The following is a 21714-nucleotide window of genomic DNA, read 5'->3' as shown; positions in this document are numbered from 1 at the left end:
GTGGTTCGACTTCTATTACATTATGTTACTATAGATGGAATTAAATCTTAAATTATAAATCAGTTAAATTTTTCTGGAATACTTTAGAATACTTCACCAGATACTATAGCCTTAAAATGTTTCTGTGTGAGTGCTTTGGTGATGTATTTTATTTTAATTTTCATGTCTATTAAGTGATGTGTTGGTGTGTGTATGAATGAGATTTATCCAAATGTTGTAGGTAAAAAAGTTTGAATGCATTCGCTCAACGAAATAGTGGGTACCATATGTAAGGTAAGTTTGTACGTGCATCTTTTCATTCGTAATTTTGATGACCAAATTTGAGGAAACCTGTATTCATAACTAACTCTAAACACAATTTCAATCAGGTTTTATTTCTGAATTCTCTGAAGTTGCAAAACTGTTCCACTGGACTTTATATAATTTTTAAAAACTCAGATAATTGTGTTTGAGTTGACAAGTTATGTATAATGGTTGGGAGTTTTTTTAGTGCAAGTACAATTGACAATACATACCAGTATTAAAGTGTAATTGTTCTCGTATGTGATTAATTTGCATAGAAGTTTTTTTGTGTACTTTTGTGTTGTTTTTCACAGTCTATCTATGGGTAAGCTTAATGACAGCGTCCTTGTGTGCTTAATTTTTGTATTTTTTCATCTTTACATCTAATTTATTCAAAAGAAAATTTTTTTCATTTATATGCTCAACGAAACATTTTGAGACGATCATCTACAGCTAGAGGTGTAAAAATAGCCCGAAATTTATCTTCATGCCTTTGTCTTGAAAACACACAGTATTGCACAATATACTTCACATCTACCGGATACTACATTGTTATTGGGTCTGTGTTTGCGCTTTTAGTATTGTAAGTATAGTGGTTTGATATGTCTGCGTATTTTTTTGTCTTTATTTTTTCACCTCGCTATCCGTTATGTTTTGTATAACCATCTAGATTTACTTATTTTCACTTGTGCGTTAAACAAAACAGTTTGGGACTTATTGCAGTTTTTTACTGCTAGTATGACTCAAACTCCTCAAAGATTTACAAAGCCTGTGATAGCAATGCTGTTCTCCCGGAGCCTGAGCCTACTTTCACCAAGAGTCCGAATGCTGATCAGCAGGCAGCCTACGATTCCAAGATGCAGGAGCGAGCAGTGTTGATCCAGCAGAGGAAAAACAATCAAAACACTGTGTGGTTTCATATGGCTCTGGTTCTCAAAAACACCATTTTGAAATCAAAATTAACGAATGCGTGGGATCCGATTGATATACCCACTAGTCAATATGAATCTTGAATGTAGCAGACAATTGGGTATTTGACTTCGAAAAACCTTTTTTTGATAAGTTTCCTCAAACAATCCCAAAGTCACAGATTATCTAATACTCACAACGAAACTTCCTTTATCTACGCAAAGATCTGTTTTGATCACTTTTGATTAAGTTTTAAAAAGCAACGATTCTTTTGAAGATCTTTCTTTTTCGTTTTTTGTTCATAGTATCAATAATTTTTCCGCTATGTTACAAATACTAAAATGAGTAAACCAAGTAGCTGTTCACAGTTCAATTTAGAAACTGTTCTAAGCCGTTTCAAGATTCAAGGAAAGCGATCAGAGAACAAAAAACGCACCTTAACGAGATGAAATAGAGAAAATTAAAAAATTGGTATGAGTTGTAACATTTTTTTGAATTGAAGGATTGGATATCTTCCCATAATGGCACAATTGTCTTGAACAAGCGGCTCAAAATTAAAGATGTTAAAATTCCAAGGCTTGCAAAAGTATTCCATAAATTTTTTTCGGAAAGTGGAAGAACAGAATTGCTCACATTGGATTTAATCATTCGCTAAATGGAGTGGCTTTTTGAAAACGTTTTTCGTGAAAAAGACTTGAAACAGACAAACACAAAAACCGAAAAAACTTTTTTAAAAAATAAAAAGCTCACAACATAAATAAAATTGTATATTTTTTCTAGTAGCAGAAAGTTTAGATTGAACATCGTGTCTCAATTAGAGAAAAAAAATCAGAAGAGACAAAATAACTTCACTGAGTGTAGTACAATACAACTGAGTGTACAAACAATTTCTTTCCTAAACCAAAGTTTAATGTCTCATAACACATCCAAATAACTTAGAGACTTGATTTGATTTTTTTTCTAATAGAATTTTGTTCAATTCAATCTGTTGCTCCACTACTTCATGGTATCTTCAGTTTCACTGCTCTCATGAGTGACATTTTCTTAACTTCCGTTAGTCACTGTTTCCTTATCTTCTTGTGTCTACATCTCAATCTCTACGCTCTCTCTCTCTCCTTTTCTTTCGTTGTGTCTGTCATCGATGACATCATTGCCCTTCCTTCAACTACAATTGCGGATGGCTCCTCGCTGTAGCTCGTCATTGAGCTCTCTGTCCAGTTGATTTGTTGTCTGTTTTCGTTTTCTTTGCTCTTTCCCTACTCTTTGCTGATGTCACAAGAGTTTTCGCCTACTGAGTGATCTGATAGTTTTTTTTTTGTATCTGTATTCTGTCTTCATCTCCTCTTTTTTGTAAGCTCTGGGTGGATCCATCGTCCTCACTAGAAAAGTCCAGTCATGTTTCGTTGTGTTTTGTAGAGATACATACTTCATGACCTGTAACAGCGCGTCACCTTTCAAAGCTTTGTTTAATCTCGTCAGTCATACCACTCGTGGCATGTCGCTGCCCCCGTGTTGCTCTCTTTGCGTAGCTGGAATTGGTGTATTGTTCCAATTCTAGGACCTGTCATTGGTATCAGCATTATTTGTTGTTGCTTCCTTGATTTAAATATTTTCACAATCAGGTTCAGTTTCAATATCACACAATTCCAATCTATAGTCTGGTATTCAATGATGATAAACTGTCATTCAGTCGTTTCGCTACTTCTGGTCTTGATATCGTCCTTGCCCATTGAGACTTTGCACCAGTGTCACTTGTTCTGGGTTCATACACGTTTTGTCATTGACTGTAATTCCTTGGATATCGTTAACTTCTCCACACTTGTTTCCAATTGCTGTGAGAGATATTCTTCCGCAGTGTCTGCTCCCTTGATCTGTTTTAGTATAGATCAACATTCCTAAAAAAATTTAAGTTCTCCTTATTCATTTTCCTGTGTTGATTGCTTGTTAGGCTCTTTTTTTTTCTCGTGAAATTCCTCAGTGCCTGCGAACATCATATCATTAACTTGTAACGATGGCAATCCCATGTTGTCGTCTTGTTGGTCTGTAGCGTAAAAAAGGGCAAAGAAATATGATGCATCCCTTGATTCCCAGTTGCTCGAAATTTCTAATGACGTTGGTATACCAGTCTACCGCTGCACCTGCCAGTCCAAATGCAGCCACGTTCAATCTCCACATGTCTCAATGGATTTTCCCGCCTGGTTGTGAAAAGTTATATGGTCGACGAACGCCGTCCGATTGCAGAAAATTTTTTTTGACATCGACAGAGCAGGGGGTCCATTGCCGATTTTAAAATTGAAGGGTGTCCAAAGCAGGGGGTCCAAGAAGAAAACCGAGTTTCAAATTGTCGCAGGTAATTATCCAAAGAGTTATTTTCTTTTTTCTCCATGTCTCCTCTGAAAGTGGGATTGCTTTTCGGCTCCCTGGCACCATCCTGTGCTACTTTCCAAGTATCCACCCATTTGAACTTGAGGACCTTTTATCTGTTACTGATCGTTTTGTTTGTTGACAACTCCTTGATCACTCCATACGACTTCCATTCTTGTAATTCCTCCTGACTGGCGGTTTCAAAAATTTCTCATTTTTTTCCAGTTTTCTTTTAGTAGCTAGTTCAGTGGCTGCAATTAGGTTAGGTTTTCGGAAGGGATGTGTTTTCCATATCCGGTACGTCTCGTGTTTTTCCTTCTGGGCTATGGTTTGTGGTATTTGTTAACTCCTCCTGTCTCACTTGATGCTCTTCATGTATGTCTTTCTTGGTGTTACATCCTCCAAATTGTATCGCTTCTTCGCCAGTTCTCATTTCGGTTTGATCTTTATACCAATTTACACGTGTACGGGAGCACAACATGGTCTTTTATTCTATCTTCTTTCGTTTGTTGTTGTTGTTGGGTATCTTGGTTTAGCTTGTGGCCAGTCGACATTCTTTGTGTCTTTTCTCACCATTATCGAGACCCATCCAGTTTCCATTTCTGTTATTTTGAATTTATATGCGCTGTCCATCTCTTGTTTTGGGATTGTCGTGTGGTACTTCTGGGCCTAGTCTGGTATTATGATGTTTCATCTTTTCTTTGCTCTCCTTTCTCTGTCCTATCTGTCGCTCGTTGTCAATCTTCTGGTTCTGTATTCTCGCATGTTGCACCACTGTTAGCATCTCTCTTGCTAACTATTTCAATTAATGATGCTCTCACAATTATGAAATTAATGACTCCGTTTTTGGGTATGAGATTTGAGGTGGTGGCTGTGAATTGATAGTTTTTTCTGGTACAGTTCCATCTTCTCTCCATTTTGTTGATAAGTTCTTTCTGTTCTCTCTGGTCCTGTCCGTCATAATTTAAAATCAGTGTTTTCTCTGTTTGTCTTTGTCTCTGGTGTTGTTCGCAAAGATGTATCTTCTTTGAAAGAATGAAATTCAAGCACTAGAGAAACTGCACTCAGTGATAGAAATTGGCCCAAAATACCTTGATGAAAAAAACCCGCACCTTCTCAAAACAAATTGACCTCAAAAAGCTCATAACCAGAGCATCAGTAAGAAAAAAAAATTCACAATGTACAATTAGAAGAATTGAATGAACAATTAGATAAATTCTCAAGCTTAGTATAGCCAGTTTAAATTTTTTGGTCCGTTGCTTCTCCACAAGTTTATAGATAGATATTACAACCTTTTTTTACTTTTCAAAGACCACGACAGGAAATTCTTACAATATCTTGCAATCAGTTTTTGTTTCTGTTATCTGTTTGTTCAACTTTTTTCATTGTATGAATATTTGGCACTGATTTTTTGTTTTGTTTTGGTCTTTTTTGACCATTTTCGTTTCGGTCGAGCTCACAGCGTCATAAACTGCGTCTTTTCTATCCCTTCGCAAAGTTTCGATCTGATATATAGCGTTTTGTTCGCATGTTTCACTTGAACTTGAAAACTTTATTTTTCTCACTCCTCCAACTCTCGGGATTTTAACCCAGGGCCTGATATTACCTCTAAATCTACTAAGAGGTTTTTGACTATCATAACGGAAACACTGTTCTGTCTCTGAAGGTTAATATTTCTGTGATGGGTGTTGCATGAGGCTATCGGGAACGTTGGTGCCAATCCGCTGCATATGTGTTTGAAGTATAATGTGCATGTATAACTTTTTCTCCTTGCATGATCCTGGCGTTTGTTCCATTGCATATTGCTACATTTGCGGTTCTAGCCATATATATTTTTTTAAATTTCTTCAATCGAACCGTACCACATCATCCTGTTTAATTTATTTGAAAGTTACGTTTGGTTTCTTGCCTTTTAGTTTTTCCTCGTTTTCAGCTTTAGCAAATGCTTCCCTAACTGCTTGAATTGTGTTGAGATTTGTTTTTAGTTCATGAAAGTCTTTTGTGCTTGCATTATCTAAACATTTTGGAAATTCCTCTTGGTTTATTATGTTAAACGCAGGTGTTGTCCAGTAAACTCTCTGGAATGTTGATACACCATTTACGTCAAGCATCATATTCTTTGTCATATTAGCATATGCTAATAGCACTTCGTTATTTGCAACCAAACGGTGGTCATTTAAACTTTTTCTTTGATGTTTTTGAGTACCCCATTGTATCTCTTTACTACAATTGAATAAGTTGCATAACATGATATGCTGTCTGCTCACTGATGGCTGTAAATCTGCTCATCGTGCGTTCTAGGATAGTCGGCTCATTTTGGTCATCTCCGGAGTTATTTTGGCACCCATTTCTATATTCATCTTTGTAATTTCATGAAATTGAAATATGCCAATAATGCGACACCATATAGGATGTTTGGACTAACCATTCCCAGCCACTGCAGTTTTTTTTAAAAACTTTTTCATATTCTTTATGTATTGGTCCCGAGAAACGTCTTCTCATTTTTCCCATAAACTTATTTTTGATAGCGTTGTGACATAATTAGGATCGCATTATGCAGCATGCATCCATCCAGTGTTCGAATGAGATGATCTACCTGTATATCTTTAGCCTAGACATTGCTATTTTGTTTATTTCTGCGTTTCGGATGCCGCTCATTATGATGTGTGCTGCTTGAACCTTTACGTCGACCTGTACCCAACCTCTCCATCATTCCTTTTCCACGAAATATAATCAACTAAGTATTGGTTTGTTAGTAGTGGGAACTGCATGTACTTCCCTTTGTTCATTCTTTGTATACTGATTGGTGATGAGTATCGCGGTTGCGATTCTTCTAAATATTATATCGTTTCGTTAAATACTAAATTCTGAAGTTTTGTTGTCATTTGTTCCATCCTTCTTCAATATTTCAAATTGTTTTCTCTGATTTTGGCATCTTGATTCCTTCAATGTCTCATTTTTAGTGTCCGACACCATTTCACGGTTGGTTTAGCTGCTTCTGAGCTTACTTACTTGAGGATTCAACCTTCAATTTCTTGGGACATTCACTGTTGATCCCCCTGCCGACTTCTCATTATCTCTTCCAATAAGCCGTTCGTATTTTGTCGTAAAGAGTTTGTCTCTTGTGTTCACTATTCTTCGAAAGCAGGGGCTCGTCTTTTGAATTCATATTTCGTCGAAGGCATTCTTCTTCTTTTACCCCCTTTATCCCAGTTTCGTCTCTTTCAGTTGATAGTATTCTGATACTACTAGTTGACTTAACTACATCTTGCTACCATGCTAGGTCGGTTAGTTTAAAAGGTTATAAATTAACACTGCTTGATGCAAGGATAAAAGACAACTATTCGGTAATGTATTAACTGACGTTATGATTTTTGTTGTCTCTTTAAACAGCTAAATGTCTTTCATTCTCTTTTAGAGGTCAAAGTCGTCATATACTACTTCTCACACTTTGTCAATGCATGTTAATGCTAATCAATTCAAGACATCAAAGCAATCTTGCTTCAAAAAACTTGCGACTGTTCCAGCCCTTGAAGCTAATAAAACATTGTTTCAGTTTTAGGGCGCGATATTTTTTTGTCTTTTTTTTCAACGAATCGATTTAAGCCTTCATGACAAGCCGAGCTAGTTCAGCTCTATTTCATAAATAGTTTGCTTCAACTATTTCAACCTTTTGCGAAGCATATGAAAGCTATCAACAAGTTTTCATCGATTGATCACCTTGCTCCAGAAAAATTTATTTTCTGTTCGAAGCAATACCCGGCAATCAAATCTATTTGAAACCTCAAAAATTGATAGTTTGTTTTTACCGAAGTGGGATCCGTAACCCAGCAAAAAACCACTGTGGAATAAAAAATAAAAATAAACTCCATGAGACCTTTTTTTGTGTTTTTGTTAAAACAAAAACGTTCATTTTAAGTGAACTATTATTTGATTCATAAGAGTATCTCTGGAGATTACAATCACAGCTAGCCAAAATTCGTAACTTTCCTTGAAAATCGGAAGAAAAATTTACTTTTAGTAATGTTGTTTAGACATATTACGTTGACATTATTGTTTCAAATTTAGAAAAAATGATGAAGCATTTGAGCTCTTTCCTTTTGATCTTCAGAAAAACTGTATTTTCAACTGACCGATGGATTTTTCAGTTTATTTGAAAGCTATTGATGATTAGAGCTCACAGTTAGAAAGGTATTTTAGCTAAGACATTTTTGATAAATCTTTGGGACTCGGAAAACACCAATTTGATCAAGCAGGGCTAATTAATGGACTCTAACACCTTGAATTATCACGTAAGCAGTGAATTACTCCAGCCCAGAAGCAATTGCAAAATAGGTTGTTGCAAGCTATTTGATCGCATGAATAGATTATGCGCTATGATAATTTTATAAAAGACAAATGATGAGTTTATAAACTCGCAATTTACTGGCTATCTTAATGCTGAACAAAATCTGAAAAAAAAATTTATAAAAATTTATCAATATGTTAGTTCAAAGTCAGAATATTATTGCTTAACCCTGATACGGGCAGCCATGTTTCGGTTTTTATATTGATCTCAGCTTTGCGAGAATCAGATGATCTCGCAATGATCTCAGATGATCTCCTATCAAAAGGTAGCTAGTGCAATCATTCATTGCTTGTGCAATCATTCAAAACTCAGAATAATAGAACGCATATCAAAGTTTTTTCATACCCATAAGAATCCAAATATTGTTCACTCCTGCTATTGGTGCCCCCTGAGGGATTGTCCCCTCTGTATTCGAATGATAGCCACTCCGGAATCTTCAACCTGGTGCCAGTTAGATCCACAATGGATTTCCCCTCCTCTCCTACACCAGATCCACAGCTTCGTCCTTGCGCTATGCCTTGGAACAAATTTGAGGCTGTCAATGATTCTGCGATAAACTTTTTCTGCTTACTTTTTTATGCAAAATTTCTTACGCTTTAGAAAATTTTGAATCAATTAGTGGTGTTAAATTTTAAAGTGGTGTTTATGTCGGAAACTGGAGCCGTGTCGTATTTTTGTGATTTGTAAACACGTCAAGCTTTACTAAAAGATCTTACGCTGTCCGGGCCAATGTTGCAACCATTACGACTCAAAATGGGAACTTGGCAACCATTGCGATTAAAAAAGGGTGTGTTGCTACTGCACGACCGAAGAAGTTTGGGGCGACTTTACGCGACCCAAAAAACATGGCTCTGACGGTAACCGTACAAACTGTAGTAAAGTTGAAGTTAAATTTCAGATTTTACTTGCTGAACATTAGCACAATCTTTTGAGCGGCCGAACCACAGTTTGACTTGTTCTAGCGTCAATCAAGCGAGGTCAGAGATTTAAAAACGCAAATAATTGTGAGCACTACCCGGGTTGAGGTTCCAGATTCATACCCAGACTTTCGCGACAAACTTTTGGCATGTCCAGACTTTCTTGACCGAAATTTCGCACTTCCAGCCTTTCGCGACCACAATGATCCGTTGCGACTCTCGGGACCGAAACGGGTACAGCACGACGAAAACTCGCTCCCCCTATTTGGTCCTGGCTTTCGTAACCGAAACAGTCAGCCACTACTTTCACGATCAAGGCGGAGACGACGCAACCAGCGCATATCAGGAACCGACGCTAACGGCGCGGCCAAAATAAAGAAGATGTGACTTTTGTGACCAACGTGAAGACTTTTTTCTTGGTCGCACAAAAAAAAGTTTCTCGTGGCATTCACGACTGAAGTGGAGACGGCGCGACTCAAAATTCAAAGGCGAGGCCTGCCTGGCCTGTGCGACTAAAATTTGCCGCCATTTCCACACTTTCCCGACCGAGCTGGAGAGGGCGGGATTTTCGCGACCAATGTGGAGATGGCCCGATTCAGGAAACGGCGCTGCTCAAAATTCGATGGCACGAACAGCCTGGCCGGTGCGACCACAAATTGCCACTTCCAGACTTTCGCTACCAAGGTTAAAGCAGCGCGATTTTCGCGACTGTAGTAGAGACGACGCAACTTTCCCGACCAAAGTGGAGACGGCGCGACTTTACAGACACAGGTGGAGACGGCGCGACCAAGAAACAATTTCTTGCGAGCTTCGCGCGACAGAGGTGGATACAGCGCGACTTTCGGGACCAGGTAGGAAATGGCACGACTTTTGCAATCAAGGCTGATACAGTATGACCTTCCAGACGAAGACAGAGAAAGCTGGGTTTCCGAGCCAAAGCGGAGACGGCGCAACGCAGAAACAATTTCTCATGACCTTCGCAACCGAGGTGGATATGACTCAATTTTGGTGATCAAAGTCGAAACGAAGCACTTTTTGCAACCAAGGCCATGACGGCGCAGAAACAACTTATTGCTTTATTCCCGACCAAGGCGGAAACGGCGCAAAGTTTGGGACCATGTCTGAGGCGGCGCGACTTTCCAGACCAAGGGGGAGACGGTGCGAATTTCCAGACCAAGGCGGAGACTGCTCGACCAAAAAACAATTCTTTGCGAACGTGGTGGTTGCGACGCGACTTTCGACTTTCGCGACCAGAGTGGAGACGGCACAACTTTCCAGATCAATGCGGAGACTAAGCGACTTTCCAGATCAAGGCGAAGACGGCAAGACTTTTGAGACCAAAGAGGAGACGGCGCGACTTTCCAGACCAAGTCGAAGACGGCGCGATTCAGAAAAAAAAAGCTATCGCATTTTTCCAGAGCGAGGTGGAGACGAAGCGGCTCAGAAAACAGCGCGACTCGAAATACAAAAGCGTGACCGGCTTGTTCAAGAGCTTCGCGACGAGGTGGAGATGGCGTAGTTTTTGCATCCAAGGTGGAAACGGCCATGGTAGATTCGGCACGTTTACCACGACCAAAGCGGAAACGGCGCAAGTTTGTAGACCAAGGCGGAGGCGGTGCGACTTTCCAGATCGAGGCGGAGACGGTACCAACCAGAAACATTTCTTCGCCACCGTGGGGGAGGCGACATGACTTTCGCGACTAGAGTGGAGACGGCGCGATTTTCCAGACTGAGGTGGACGGTCCAGACGAAGGTCGAGACGTAACAATTTTCGTGAACAGGGTGGAAACGACGCAAATTTTGCAACCAAGGCGATAGCGCAGCTCAGAAAATTTGTATCGATTCATTTGCGACCAAGGCGAAGACGGCGCAATTTTTGATACCATGGCGGAGTCAGCACGACTTTACAGACTAAAGCGGAGACGGCGTGACCCAGAAAGTTTTGATTGAATTTTTTTCTCAAAAGTTTTGATTCGCGACCACGGCGGAAACGGCGCGACATCTGCGACTGAGGCGGAGACGACGCAAATTTTCAGACCAATGCAGAAACGGTGCGACTTTCTAGATCAAGGAGGATGCGGCGTGACCAAGAAGGAATTTATCGCGACCTTCGCGATCGAAGTGGAAATTTTCCAGACGAAGGCGAAGATGACTTGACTCAGAAATTTTTTCCTTCGAATTTTGCAACCGAAGTTGAGACGGAGCAACAATCAAGACCAATATGGAGACGGCGCGAACTTCCTGACCAACGTGAAGTCGCAAGAATTTGTTTCTTACTGGCGCTCTCTCCACCTTGGTCGCGTCTTCTTCAACTCGGTCGTAAAAGTCCCACCGTCTCCACCTTGATCGCAAAACGTTTTTTATATCGCCGCCTTGGCCGTGCCTGATCATCGCCGACGTGCGTCATCGCCGCCTTGGTCGCGAAAATTGCGCCTATCCCGATGAATTATTTCTTGATCGCAAGGAATTATTTCTTGGTTCGGCCGTCTCCGCCTTGTAATACAAAGTGGCGTCGGCTATGCCTCGGTCGTAGAAGTAGCGCCATCTCCACCTGCGTTGTGTTCTGAATTGAAATCAGAAACACAATTATTAAACTTTTACCACATGTTCTGACTTGAAATCAGAAACATAAATTCTTAAACTTTTACCATATGTTCTGACTTGAAATAATGTGTTTGCTCGGTTGATAAAATATCACCAAAAGCAAACATTACAGCATGTGTTGTTTCTTTCTGATTGGTTTAACCAACAGATGGAATGTTGAAAATATCAAAATCTACGGTGTATAAGTCAAGCGAAAATATACCAAATATCACTTCATCACTTTCTCAAATCTCATAACCACTCTCATACCGAGACCCCCAACCATCCTAATAACCAAAATCTCAAATCTCTATCTCGATAACTATAAATCCACACCCGAATGTCACTTAATATAAAATTGATGTGTGTCCTCTATATTTGAAATAATATACCTATTTACGAGTGAAAGAAACTTTGTCTGTTGAATAAGAATAGGAAAGTCTTAGCAACATTCAGAAAGAACCCTTGTTCTAACTGGCTGCGATTTGGTCGATCGCATAAGTTAAGTCAAGTTATTTTGGAATAATTGGTGCGACCAGTGAGGCACACAAGTTTCAAAAATTTTCAAAATCTCAAAAAAACTGAGATTATCAAAATTTCAAAAAGTTGAAAATTTCAAAAGTTGAAATTAGCAAAATTTCAAAAATTGAAATTATCAAAATTTCAAAAAGTTGAAAAGTTCGAAAATTGAGATTATCAAAATTTCAAAAAATTGAAAATTTCAAAAGTTGAAATTATCAAATTTCACAAAATTGAAATTATCAAATTTCACAAAGTTGAAATTATCAAAAATTCAAAAGTTGAAATTATCAAAATTTCAAATTTTTAAACTTTCATAAAGTTGAAATTATCAAATTTCAAAATTTCAAAAAATTAATTCGGATATCTTAACTTGAAAAAGGTAAGATGGCCGATCACCCAATCACCCATCCTAACTTGTCTTTTGTATCATTCTCAGGAAATGATTCAGACCTAAACGCAAAAGCCTTTTGGACTTCAGTTGAAAATAAAATTGTATTCTTACTAGGGCAACGACCCACAGACGGTGGCGCTCAGCCTAACTATGATCACAGACAAAAAAGTTTGTTTGGATCTTTATTAACAGAAACAGCTCTTGAGTGGTATACTGATGAAGTAACTAATGCTACTACTTGGGCTGAACTAAAAAACTAAAAGATTCACTGATGGTAGAGATCGTTTCAAGCATCGAATTGATGCTGAAAATGCCACTCGACAAGAGGGCGAATTATTAAAAAAATTACTTCCATAGGATTAAAACATCAGTCGACAAGGGTTGGCCCGAAAGCATTGATACTACTGTTCATGCTGATGCCGATGCACAGACATTGGAAAGAAATATACAAACGAGACAAAGAAGTCAAAAGTATATAGACTTCTCAGTTAAAGGTCTAAAACCCTTAGCTCTGAAGCAGAAAGCTCATGAATATATGATAGAAAACCCCAACGCAGGATGGGAAACGTTTACAAATCATATAATTACAAAAGATTTAACTTTTATCGTTGCCACTGATCCTGCAAACAAAACCTCGACAGATAAAATGACATCAATAGAGACGCAAATAAAAGAGTTAACCAAATTGATTAAAAATCAAGAGGTTAGTGCCATAAACGAACAAAATTCATTTCGGCGCCGAGATCCGGATGTAAAAGGCAGACCAAATAATACTCGCTTCTGTGATTATTGTAGGATGAACGGTCATTATATCTCTAGATGCTCTAAGAAACAAGTCCAGGACGAAGTAAACAAACTTCGCAAAGAACTAACAGTAAAAAATGATAGAAAAGTATCATTTGAGACCGACTATAAACGTAACCGAAATTTCTCAAATCAAAGAAATTACAATCAAAACGACCAGTCAAGAAACAACAACTTTACAAATCGGAGCGGTCAATCAGGAAATTATGGAAATACTCCAAATTTCCAGAATCAAAGTAACTATGGTATTCGTTATCATAATAACTATAGCAAAAACGGATATCCAAGAAATAATCAACAGCCATCGTACAATCCCAATCGCAGGCGAAACGAGTCGTATGACGAAAAATACCCAAAACAAAATACTTTCAGAGAAAATGAACAAGCTGCAAAACAGCATTATGACCAAGAGAATAGGCAATCCAGCAGTGATCCTAGAGGTCGACAATATAATCAAAACGGATATAACCGAACAAATAGTCGTGATTCTGATAGATCAAGATCACCAGGATTCAGAATGAATCAAAATCAAGTTGAAAATACCCATTGGGTAGAAGAAGAAACTAATTACTGTAACGCACTAACAGATATGTTTCCTTTAAACTATTAAAGTCTCCGAAGCCAAGTGAAGATAGCAATCCAAAAGCAAGGATCTATCTCAACCTATATCATTTCGCCACCGGAGACACAAATAAAAATAGTGGACTGGAAATTGAATTTATGGTCGATCCAGGATCAACTTGTAGTATCATAAATGAACCAACTTATCGAGAATTAAACAAAATTGGACAAAAACTTACTCTTTTCAAATCCCAAAGTAAAGCCAAAATTTACAACGGATCTGAAATCTGGAAATGTATGGATATGCTTGGCCATACATCAATCGTTTCATGCTTTGATACCGACGGAAAGTATCCAACAAACCACAAAGTCTGGATAACAGAAGAACGCACTGTTAATCTATTAGGAATCGACTTCTGTCATTTGTTTCTTAAAGCCCTTTATTTTGATATCCCAGCTGTTGAACTAAAGTCCGAAGATGGTGTCATCTCATATGGCTTATTAAACAATGATAAAGAACATCCGAATGTTTCTAAAATCGAAACAATCCGACTTAAAGATCCCCTATATATCTCACACCGCTCCTCAAATCTGTATAAACATACAGCCGAAACATATTTTAAAAAAGGAACTACATTTCTTCCACACAAAGACACGTGTAAAACTGGTTTAATTTTCATGAATACCATTTCTGTTCAAACTGAATACAAACTCCCGATCTTGATTGAAAATCAACAAGACCACCCAGTAACCATAAATAAAGGCGTACTCGGATATGCACTAACAGATATACAAGGAGAAGAAAAAGTATATGCAATCCCAGATTGCGATGAGTTTACAGCAACTATTCTAAACGAAAGTTCAGAATTTGACAGTTGTTTCATGTTAAACACAATTGTAAACACCACACAAGAATGTACAAACCGAGTTTATGATTCATGTATAAAATACATCGATTTTCAACAACAATCTATATTCGAATCAAACATGCAAATTGCCCATTGCATTTCTGCTGATAGAGCCATGACCCAAGGCTTTGCCGAAATGGTCTGTCGACTATATACAAAAATGAGAGATTTTTGTAGCCATAATAATAGCAGCGTGAACGAAATCATCGTTTATCGAGATTCCAGTACCGAACAGATAATTTACAATCTGATCACCAAGGAAAGATACTTCCAAAAACATACCTATCAAAGCATTCACTATGCACTAGATGAAATGAAACATCATACGATTGCTAATAATATTCGTTGTATCGCAATGCCAAAAATTGCTTGTGGTCTAGACAAAATGGATTGGAAAGAAGTTTCTAAAATCATCGTCGATGTGTTTAGATTCTCTGGAATCACAATTTATGTCTATGTACCTGGTTGGGAACTCAATAGCATGCCTGCGCTAGAAGTATTTGATACAGAAAGTGTATCAGAAATATTCAAACAAATCGGTTCTGATATAGTTCAGGCCTGTAACAGCGAAGGCAAACTAGCCACCGATTTCTCGGCTGATGCAAAGAGTCTTTGCAGACCACTCGTTCGAGACCAGTTCCCAAAATATAGGAACAAAGAACAGAATGATCAACTGATCAAATTTATTGAAAGCGAAACATTTAAATCAAACGAACATTATACATCCAACCAGCAGAAAATTGATAGCACTATTCAATTCCTTTCCGAATTTGACTTTACACAAAGTGATCTATCGGACGATGAGTTTGTCGATCTACTTCAAATCATCATACAAGACATTGATGTATATTCTCATCATAAGTACGATATTGGAAAAACGAAACACAAGTTTCATATACCCCTTAAAAAAGATGCCACATTCAAAAAGCAACGACCAAGCAAAATATCCATCCATTTACGAGACAAACTCGACAAGTTAATGGACGAGCTAATACAAGCTGGTATAATACGCGAGTTAAACGAAAATGATGATATGAACTCCTGGTTCGTAAATCCTGTTATAATACTTCCTAAAAAGGACTACGTAAAACTAGTATTAGATGCTCGGTACCTAAACTCAATAACCGATACTAGTAGTTGTAGCTGGCCACTTGAACCTTTACAGGTGTTGATGACTCGAATAAATGGCTCGTATTTTACAAGCAGTGATTTATCATGCGCTTATCACCAAGTGCCTCTCACTGAAGAAGCTCAAAAACTTACTAGTTTTATTGTCGGAGGACGACAATATACTTACCAAGTTGGTTTTTATGGTTTAAAACCACTTCCAAATTTCTTTAGTAAACTAATGAGATACGCTTTCGGTCCGCTTATAAAAACAAAAAAGGCAATAACATATATTGACGATACTCTTCTACAGAGTAAAAATAAAAACGAAATGTTTGATACTATCAGAGAATACCACTCTTTGCTTCGTAAAGCAAATCTTAAAGCAGCTCCCGATAAAACATATTTTTTCCTACAAAAAATGAAAATCCTTGGTCACGTGGTGTCGGAAGAAGGTCTTTCTCCTATAGCTTCTCGCATAGATGATATAAAAAATCTAAAATCAGCCGAATCTAAAACCGAAGTACTGGGTGTTCTCGGAGTAATGGGATTCTATAGTACTTACATAATTAATTTTCATGTAGATGCAAAATGTTTAGACGAGCTTGCAAACACCGAAAACAAATTTCAATGGCTACCATGTCATGAAGCCGTTTTTCAGAAATTGAAAGACAGATTTTGCCATGAAATTGCTAATGCAATCCCAAACACAGATTACCCATTTCACATTCACGCCGACTCTTCGAATGTAGGAACTGGATGTATTTTAATCCAAGCCTTCCCAGACGGAAAGTAAATTGTATCCGCAAACTCCAGAGTTTTCGATAAAGCCGAGCAAAAAATGTCACCACAGCATCGTGAACTGTGTGGTATTATATCTGCTCTTCAAACATATGAATTCTATATTATAGGTTCACCATTCCCCATATATCTGTATTGTGACCATCGACCAATTTTGTTTTTATGGTCCAGAAAAGGACAACTTTCACACCGATTTTTTAAATATCAAGTTGTGCTGACTAAGTTTCATAATCTAAAAATTATCTACACACCAGGCACAAAATTAGCTTTCTCTGACCTTTTAAGCAGAAATGTTCCAATCGCTGATATTAAAAAATATCAAATTGAACATAAAACAATTTCAAATGAAATAAAGTTTGTTCTAGACACTGGAGAACAAATTAATTATTCAGTGCTTCATAAAGAAGACAAAAATACAACACACAACGATTGCTATCCAATCATTGCTCAACTGCATGGTGGAAAAAGGAAACTTATAAATATAAGTGAAAAAGGTGACTTCAGCATTGAAGAAGCACCAGATTACTACGAAGAATCTTGCAACGCAATCCAGAACATAACAGATTTCTTTAAATTTGGCAAACAAATCAACCAAATAAAAAAATTGTCGACCCAAAATATTTACGAAGAAATACCTGAAGAACTTTTCGCTCTGGATGACGATCTTGATAACCAAGAGTGGATACAACTTTGCGAGGGCAATGTCGAACAAAATTTAATTGATGAGTTTGAACAAGCAAAGCAAGATTTTGAAAATAGAACTAAAACTTCAAAGCTAATTGAACCAATTAGCTTGCACTCAGAAAAAGGAAAAAATGATTCACTAGATTTAATCATTAAACTGACAGATTTCGCAAAAACTGCTGCTCTTGACGTAGAAACAATTTCCAAGAACAATTAAAAGATCAAGTAATTGAATCTGTCAAAAATGGGTCAAAAATGGTACAAAACCAGAAACCAAACCTCATCGACATCAAGATAAAGCTATAAGAGCTTATCTTCGACAGTTTGATCTCCTGTTCATCGAAAATCAAAATGAATTATTGTGTATTCATGAATATAACGATGATTGCTCCCAAACCCCAAAAATATGTTTGCCCCTATCATTATTTCTCAAAATTTTCAAGCTAGCCCATAGTCATCCATTAAGTGGTCATCACGGAGAATCAAAAACATTAGAAAGTATTAAAAGATACTTTTATTGGCCCGGACTTTACAAACGGGTAAAAATGCTTCTTCACGATTGTCTTGATTGTCAAAAAAACAAGCCAAAAAGAAAAGATTTAAATGAAGCCCCTTTACAGCAATGGGGTCTACTAGAATCAACACCAAAGAAAACAATTCACATTGACCACAAAGGTCCACTCAGACCAATGAGTAACGGCAAAAACTATTGTTTAGTTGTTGTAGACGCATTTTCACGATATATACAAGTATATCCTTGCAAACACGCTGATTCAAAGGAAACAATCAATCTCCTTGAAAAATATTTTACATCATTCGGCATTCCACAACAAATCATTCATGATAATGGAAGTGCTTTTATAAGCAATGATTTCGTTAATTGGTCATCTGAATTGGGTATTACACTTAGACCAAGAACCACATACGCACCATGGACAAACGGCAAGGTTGAGGTCCAAAAAACTTTTAACTCAATATTTCAGGCATTTTATAAATGATGCTGGTTCTGATTGGTCAGAACTGACAGACAAATTTGCCTTTGCTCATAACACCGCCGTCAATTCAAGTACTGGTTATACGCCATACGAAATCGTATTTGGCATTAAACCACAAATTCCAATAAGCCTAAAACTAGGATTATTTCGTGATAATGATAAACGATGCATATCAGAATATTGCACCGGCCTTTCACCTCATGTTCATAGTGAAGAAAGTGTAAAAAATGAGAAAATCGATAAATTACTCCAAAACCGAATGCCCTTAGAAATTTTAAAAAGGGAAAAACTTTTTAATACAATTTACAGCAATACTTATATACATTGCCGCCGCGTCACTAATCAAGCGCATTATTTTCGAAATCAACATAAGCAAGGTAAGCCAATCAAAATTGGCAGGAAAGTATTGCTTGAAAATAGATCTAAGCCACTTTTAAGGTCCAAAAAATTGCTACATTTAAGATCTGGCTCATATACTGTAGTTGAACAAGTAACAGATGTCAACTATAAAATAGAAAACGACGCAACTTCAGAGAAAAAAATACTAAACCGTAATCATATTGTTGAATACTTCCCAAAATAAAACACAATGCTAAAATTAGTTACTGAATATTCAACCGATCCAATGTCCGATGGTTTCTATAATCATCTAACAAATCGACAAATAGACGATTTTAATCAGCCCAAAAAGACTGAATTCGCAAATTATTCCTATTGGCCAGTGATACCTAGTGGATATCAACATATTACAAACCACGATTCTACAATCAGGGAATCTGAACAAAGTAAGTCGCCAAAACAAAGTTCTGATTCCGGACAGGAAACTATGAACTTAAGGACTTTATTCGAATCAACATCATTCAATCCCAATATACAGCCTATTACTAGTTCTACGCCATACCCAAAACGTGTATTAAATGAACTAAGTGAATTCGATGGCCCAAGTAGCTCGCAAAGCCACCGGAACATTAGAACACAGTTTCATGTTTCACCACCCCAAAATTCTTATCAGCTTTCTAATAATTCACCAGGATTTTCAAATTATGCTCAATCCCCAAATCATTCAGAAAACTACTACGAAAATAGTCTCTACACGCCTGTTTTTGAAGTCAGCTCAGAAAAGCCAAAAAGAACTAAACGTCCCACACAGAAATTCGGAAGTCCAATTCCATCCAGTCTTATATCCAGATTTGGAAAAAAGTAAAGACAAATGGATATAAGAAAAATAAATTTATTTTCTTTAAAATTTGCCCCAAGGCAACTTTGACTCAAAATTATTTGCTATTTCATGTATAATTTTATTAGCACACAATAATTCTAGAGTCATTTTTTCGCTACTTTGTCTTGACTGCTTTCTTTTGGCTACTATCTGCAATACCAGCTCGGGTTGCCACCACGTTATTGTAATTCTTTTCAGCATATCTAGCTTCTCTCGTCCGTTCTCCATGAACATGCTTCTATAGAACTAAAACAACAGTACAAACATTAGTTTCTAAACGAAAAAAAAACATTTATGTCAAAATATAACTGTATTATTGAAATTGTAATCAAACAATCAAAAGTATACTCACATCCTCACCAAGGAGCAGACCGATCAACTCTATTGAATCGCTGGACAGTTGGTCAATTTCCTCCCAACAATTGGACATGATATCAGAATTCCTATCCAAATTGAATTTTATTATTTGGGCTGACCACCATTCGGCTTCCCGCAAAAGTGGAACGTCGAACAAATAATTGTCGTTAGTGAATAGTAGGTACTCTACTCTTGAAATAAGGAGATCTGAATTATACATAAATTCAAATATTTTTTTCACTCCTCCTTCTTCTCATTACTTATATCCCAAAGTGGAATATTTTTCAGAGACTCTAGTTTTTCTGGATACTTGAGCCAGTTATCTGAATCATCTTTTATAGCCATATTTTCAATCAGTTAGTAGTCAATAAATTCAAGACGAAAGCTTCTACTAAAATACTAATTTCTGACCAAATGGTGAGAACATATGGTTACTTGCAAACTCAAACATATGGTTATTTGCAAACTCAAACATATGGTTGAAAAATAAGCAAACATGCTTATCACTACCGTCTTAACTTGCAAAATAAACCCCTCCCAACGGCCGTAGACACGTGCCAGTTAAAACAAATACGGCACAGTATAGTAGTATAGTATGTCAATTATAACTGAACAGCCGGCTTTGCTAAAACCTGTCTTAAACAAACAAATTTTATCAGAATCTGATCTATATAAACCAGCAAAAATAAGCCCAGAATCATTCTTTCAAAAACTTCTCAACCTCCAAAACCTTCATCTGATACTTCTCAAAAATCAATAAATTTCAAAAATAATGTCTAAAGTCACCGATCTCGAAGAAGGTGAAATAATGGACCTTGATCAATCAACGGACCAAATAATCGACGATTTGCTGAGAGTAAGTATAATTTCTATTTTCCACCGCCGCCAAAAATTCAAACTTTTCTGGTTAGCTATATACGCTCTTTTAATATTTCCCCAACAAATCTGCGCTTTTAATCCAGAGGATAACCTCTTCGCTAATACAGCAAAAGATCTAAAAATTGCGCATTTTGATTGTCAACTAATGACATCGAATAAAATGTTCTTACTTAATAAAGTAGCTCCCTGCAAAATACAACCTGAAAATATCGAAACCACAACTGCCGAGGTTGCTCTTTACCAACGGCATTATAGCACAAAAATTAACGCGACAATGTGTCGTATAAAACACCAATCTATCCGATGGTTTTGTGATTCTTTCGATTCAAGCGGAATAGATGCTCGCCAAAATATAATCACAACTGATATACACATTTCCCCTGATACTTGTAAGCACGCCGCCGAGCGGGGATATGTTAACTTAGGATACTCAAAAATATTCCTTTTCGCTTTGACGAAAAAATCGTCACAAATACAAATAGAGGCAAAGTTGATGGCGAATACCACAACGAATGCAGCGATCGTTCTTGGATCCATTTGGATACTTTCGAATCATACATGCAAAATATTTCCTTAACTGTCAATCTAAAAGATGGCACCGTTAATAACTGGCAAAAAATTCCATTACCTTGTCCTGTCTATGAAAACGGATGTGAAACAACATCACTCGACCCTTTTGCATATACTTGGAACGAGCCCGAAAACTGCATTTTTTCGGTTCTCAATAAATTCGAAGCAAAAATGATTCGAAATGAAGAAAATTGTTACATTGTAAAAGACTCTTTTACTAAAATATCCAACCACCATACTCGAGGTAGAGACACTCAACAATTTATGCTAAAAATTCTAAATAAACCACAATCTTTATGTGGACACCCAAAAATAGTCTACCCAACCCAATACGAATCATTGTTCATAGAATACCAAAACGGTTTTAATATGGATACTGGTTTACAAATAAACCCGAGTGCTAATACAGGAATTATTCATTCGGAGCCAAATTTGACTTACGTAAAATACGCAAAAGATGAAAATTATCCCTTTGCACCGGGACAAATAGACTACGAAGCTCATCTAGGAACA

General features: G+C 37.3%; 1 protein-coding gene across 1 annotated transcript in view; it reads right to left on the bottom strand.

The window, feature by feature from the left end:
* LOC134851949 (uncharacterized) overlaps window positions 1–21714 on the bottom strand; it is an 82215-nt gene that overhangs the window by 6971 nt on the left and 53530 nt on the right. Inside the window, exons 6-7 of the mRNA XM_063868224.1 lie at window positions 8249–8420; window positions 4217–4343 (exon numbers count right to left, since the gene is read on the bottom strand). Of these exons, the coding sequence (XP_063724294.1) occupies window positions 4217–4343; window positions 8249–8420 (299 nt within the window). The remainder of the gene's footprint in view (window positions 1–4216; window positions 4344–8248; window positions 8421–21714) is intronic.

This window comes from Symsagittifera roscoffensis, chromosome 7 (assembly GCF_963678635.1).
Source record: "Symsagittifera roscoffensis chromosome 7, txSymRosc1.1, whole genome shotgun sequence".
Lineage (NCBI taxonomy): Eukaryota > Metazoa > Xenacoelomorpha > Acoela > Convolutidae > Symsagittifera > Symsagittifera roscoffensis.
Note: the sequence above shows the minus strand (reverse complement) of the source record. Positions and strands in the feature narration are given on the sequence as shown.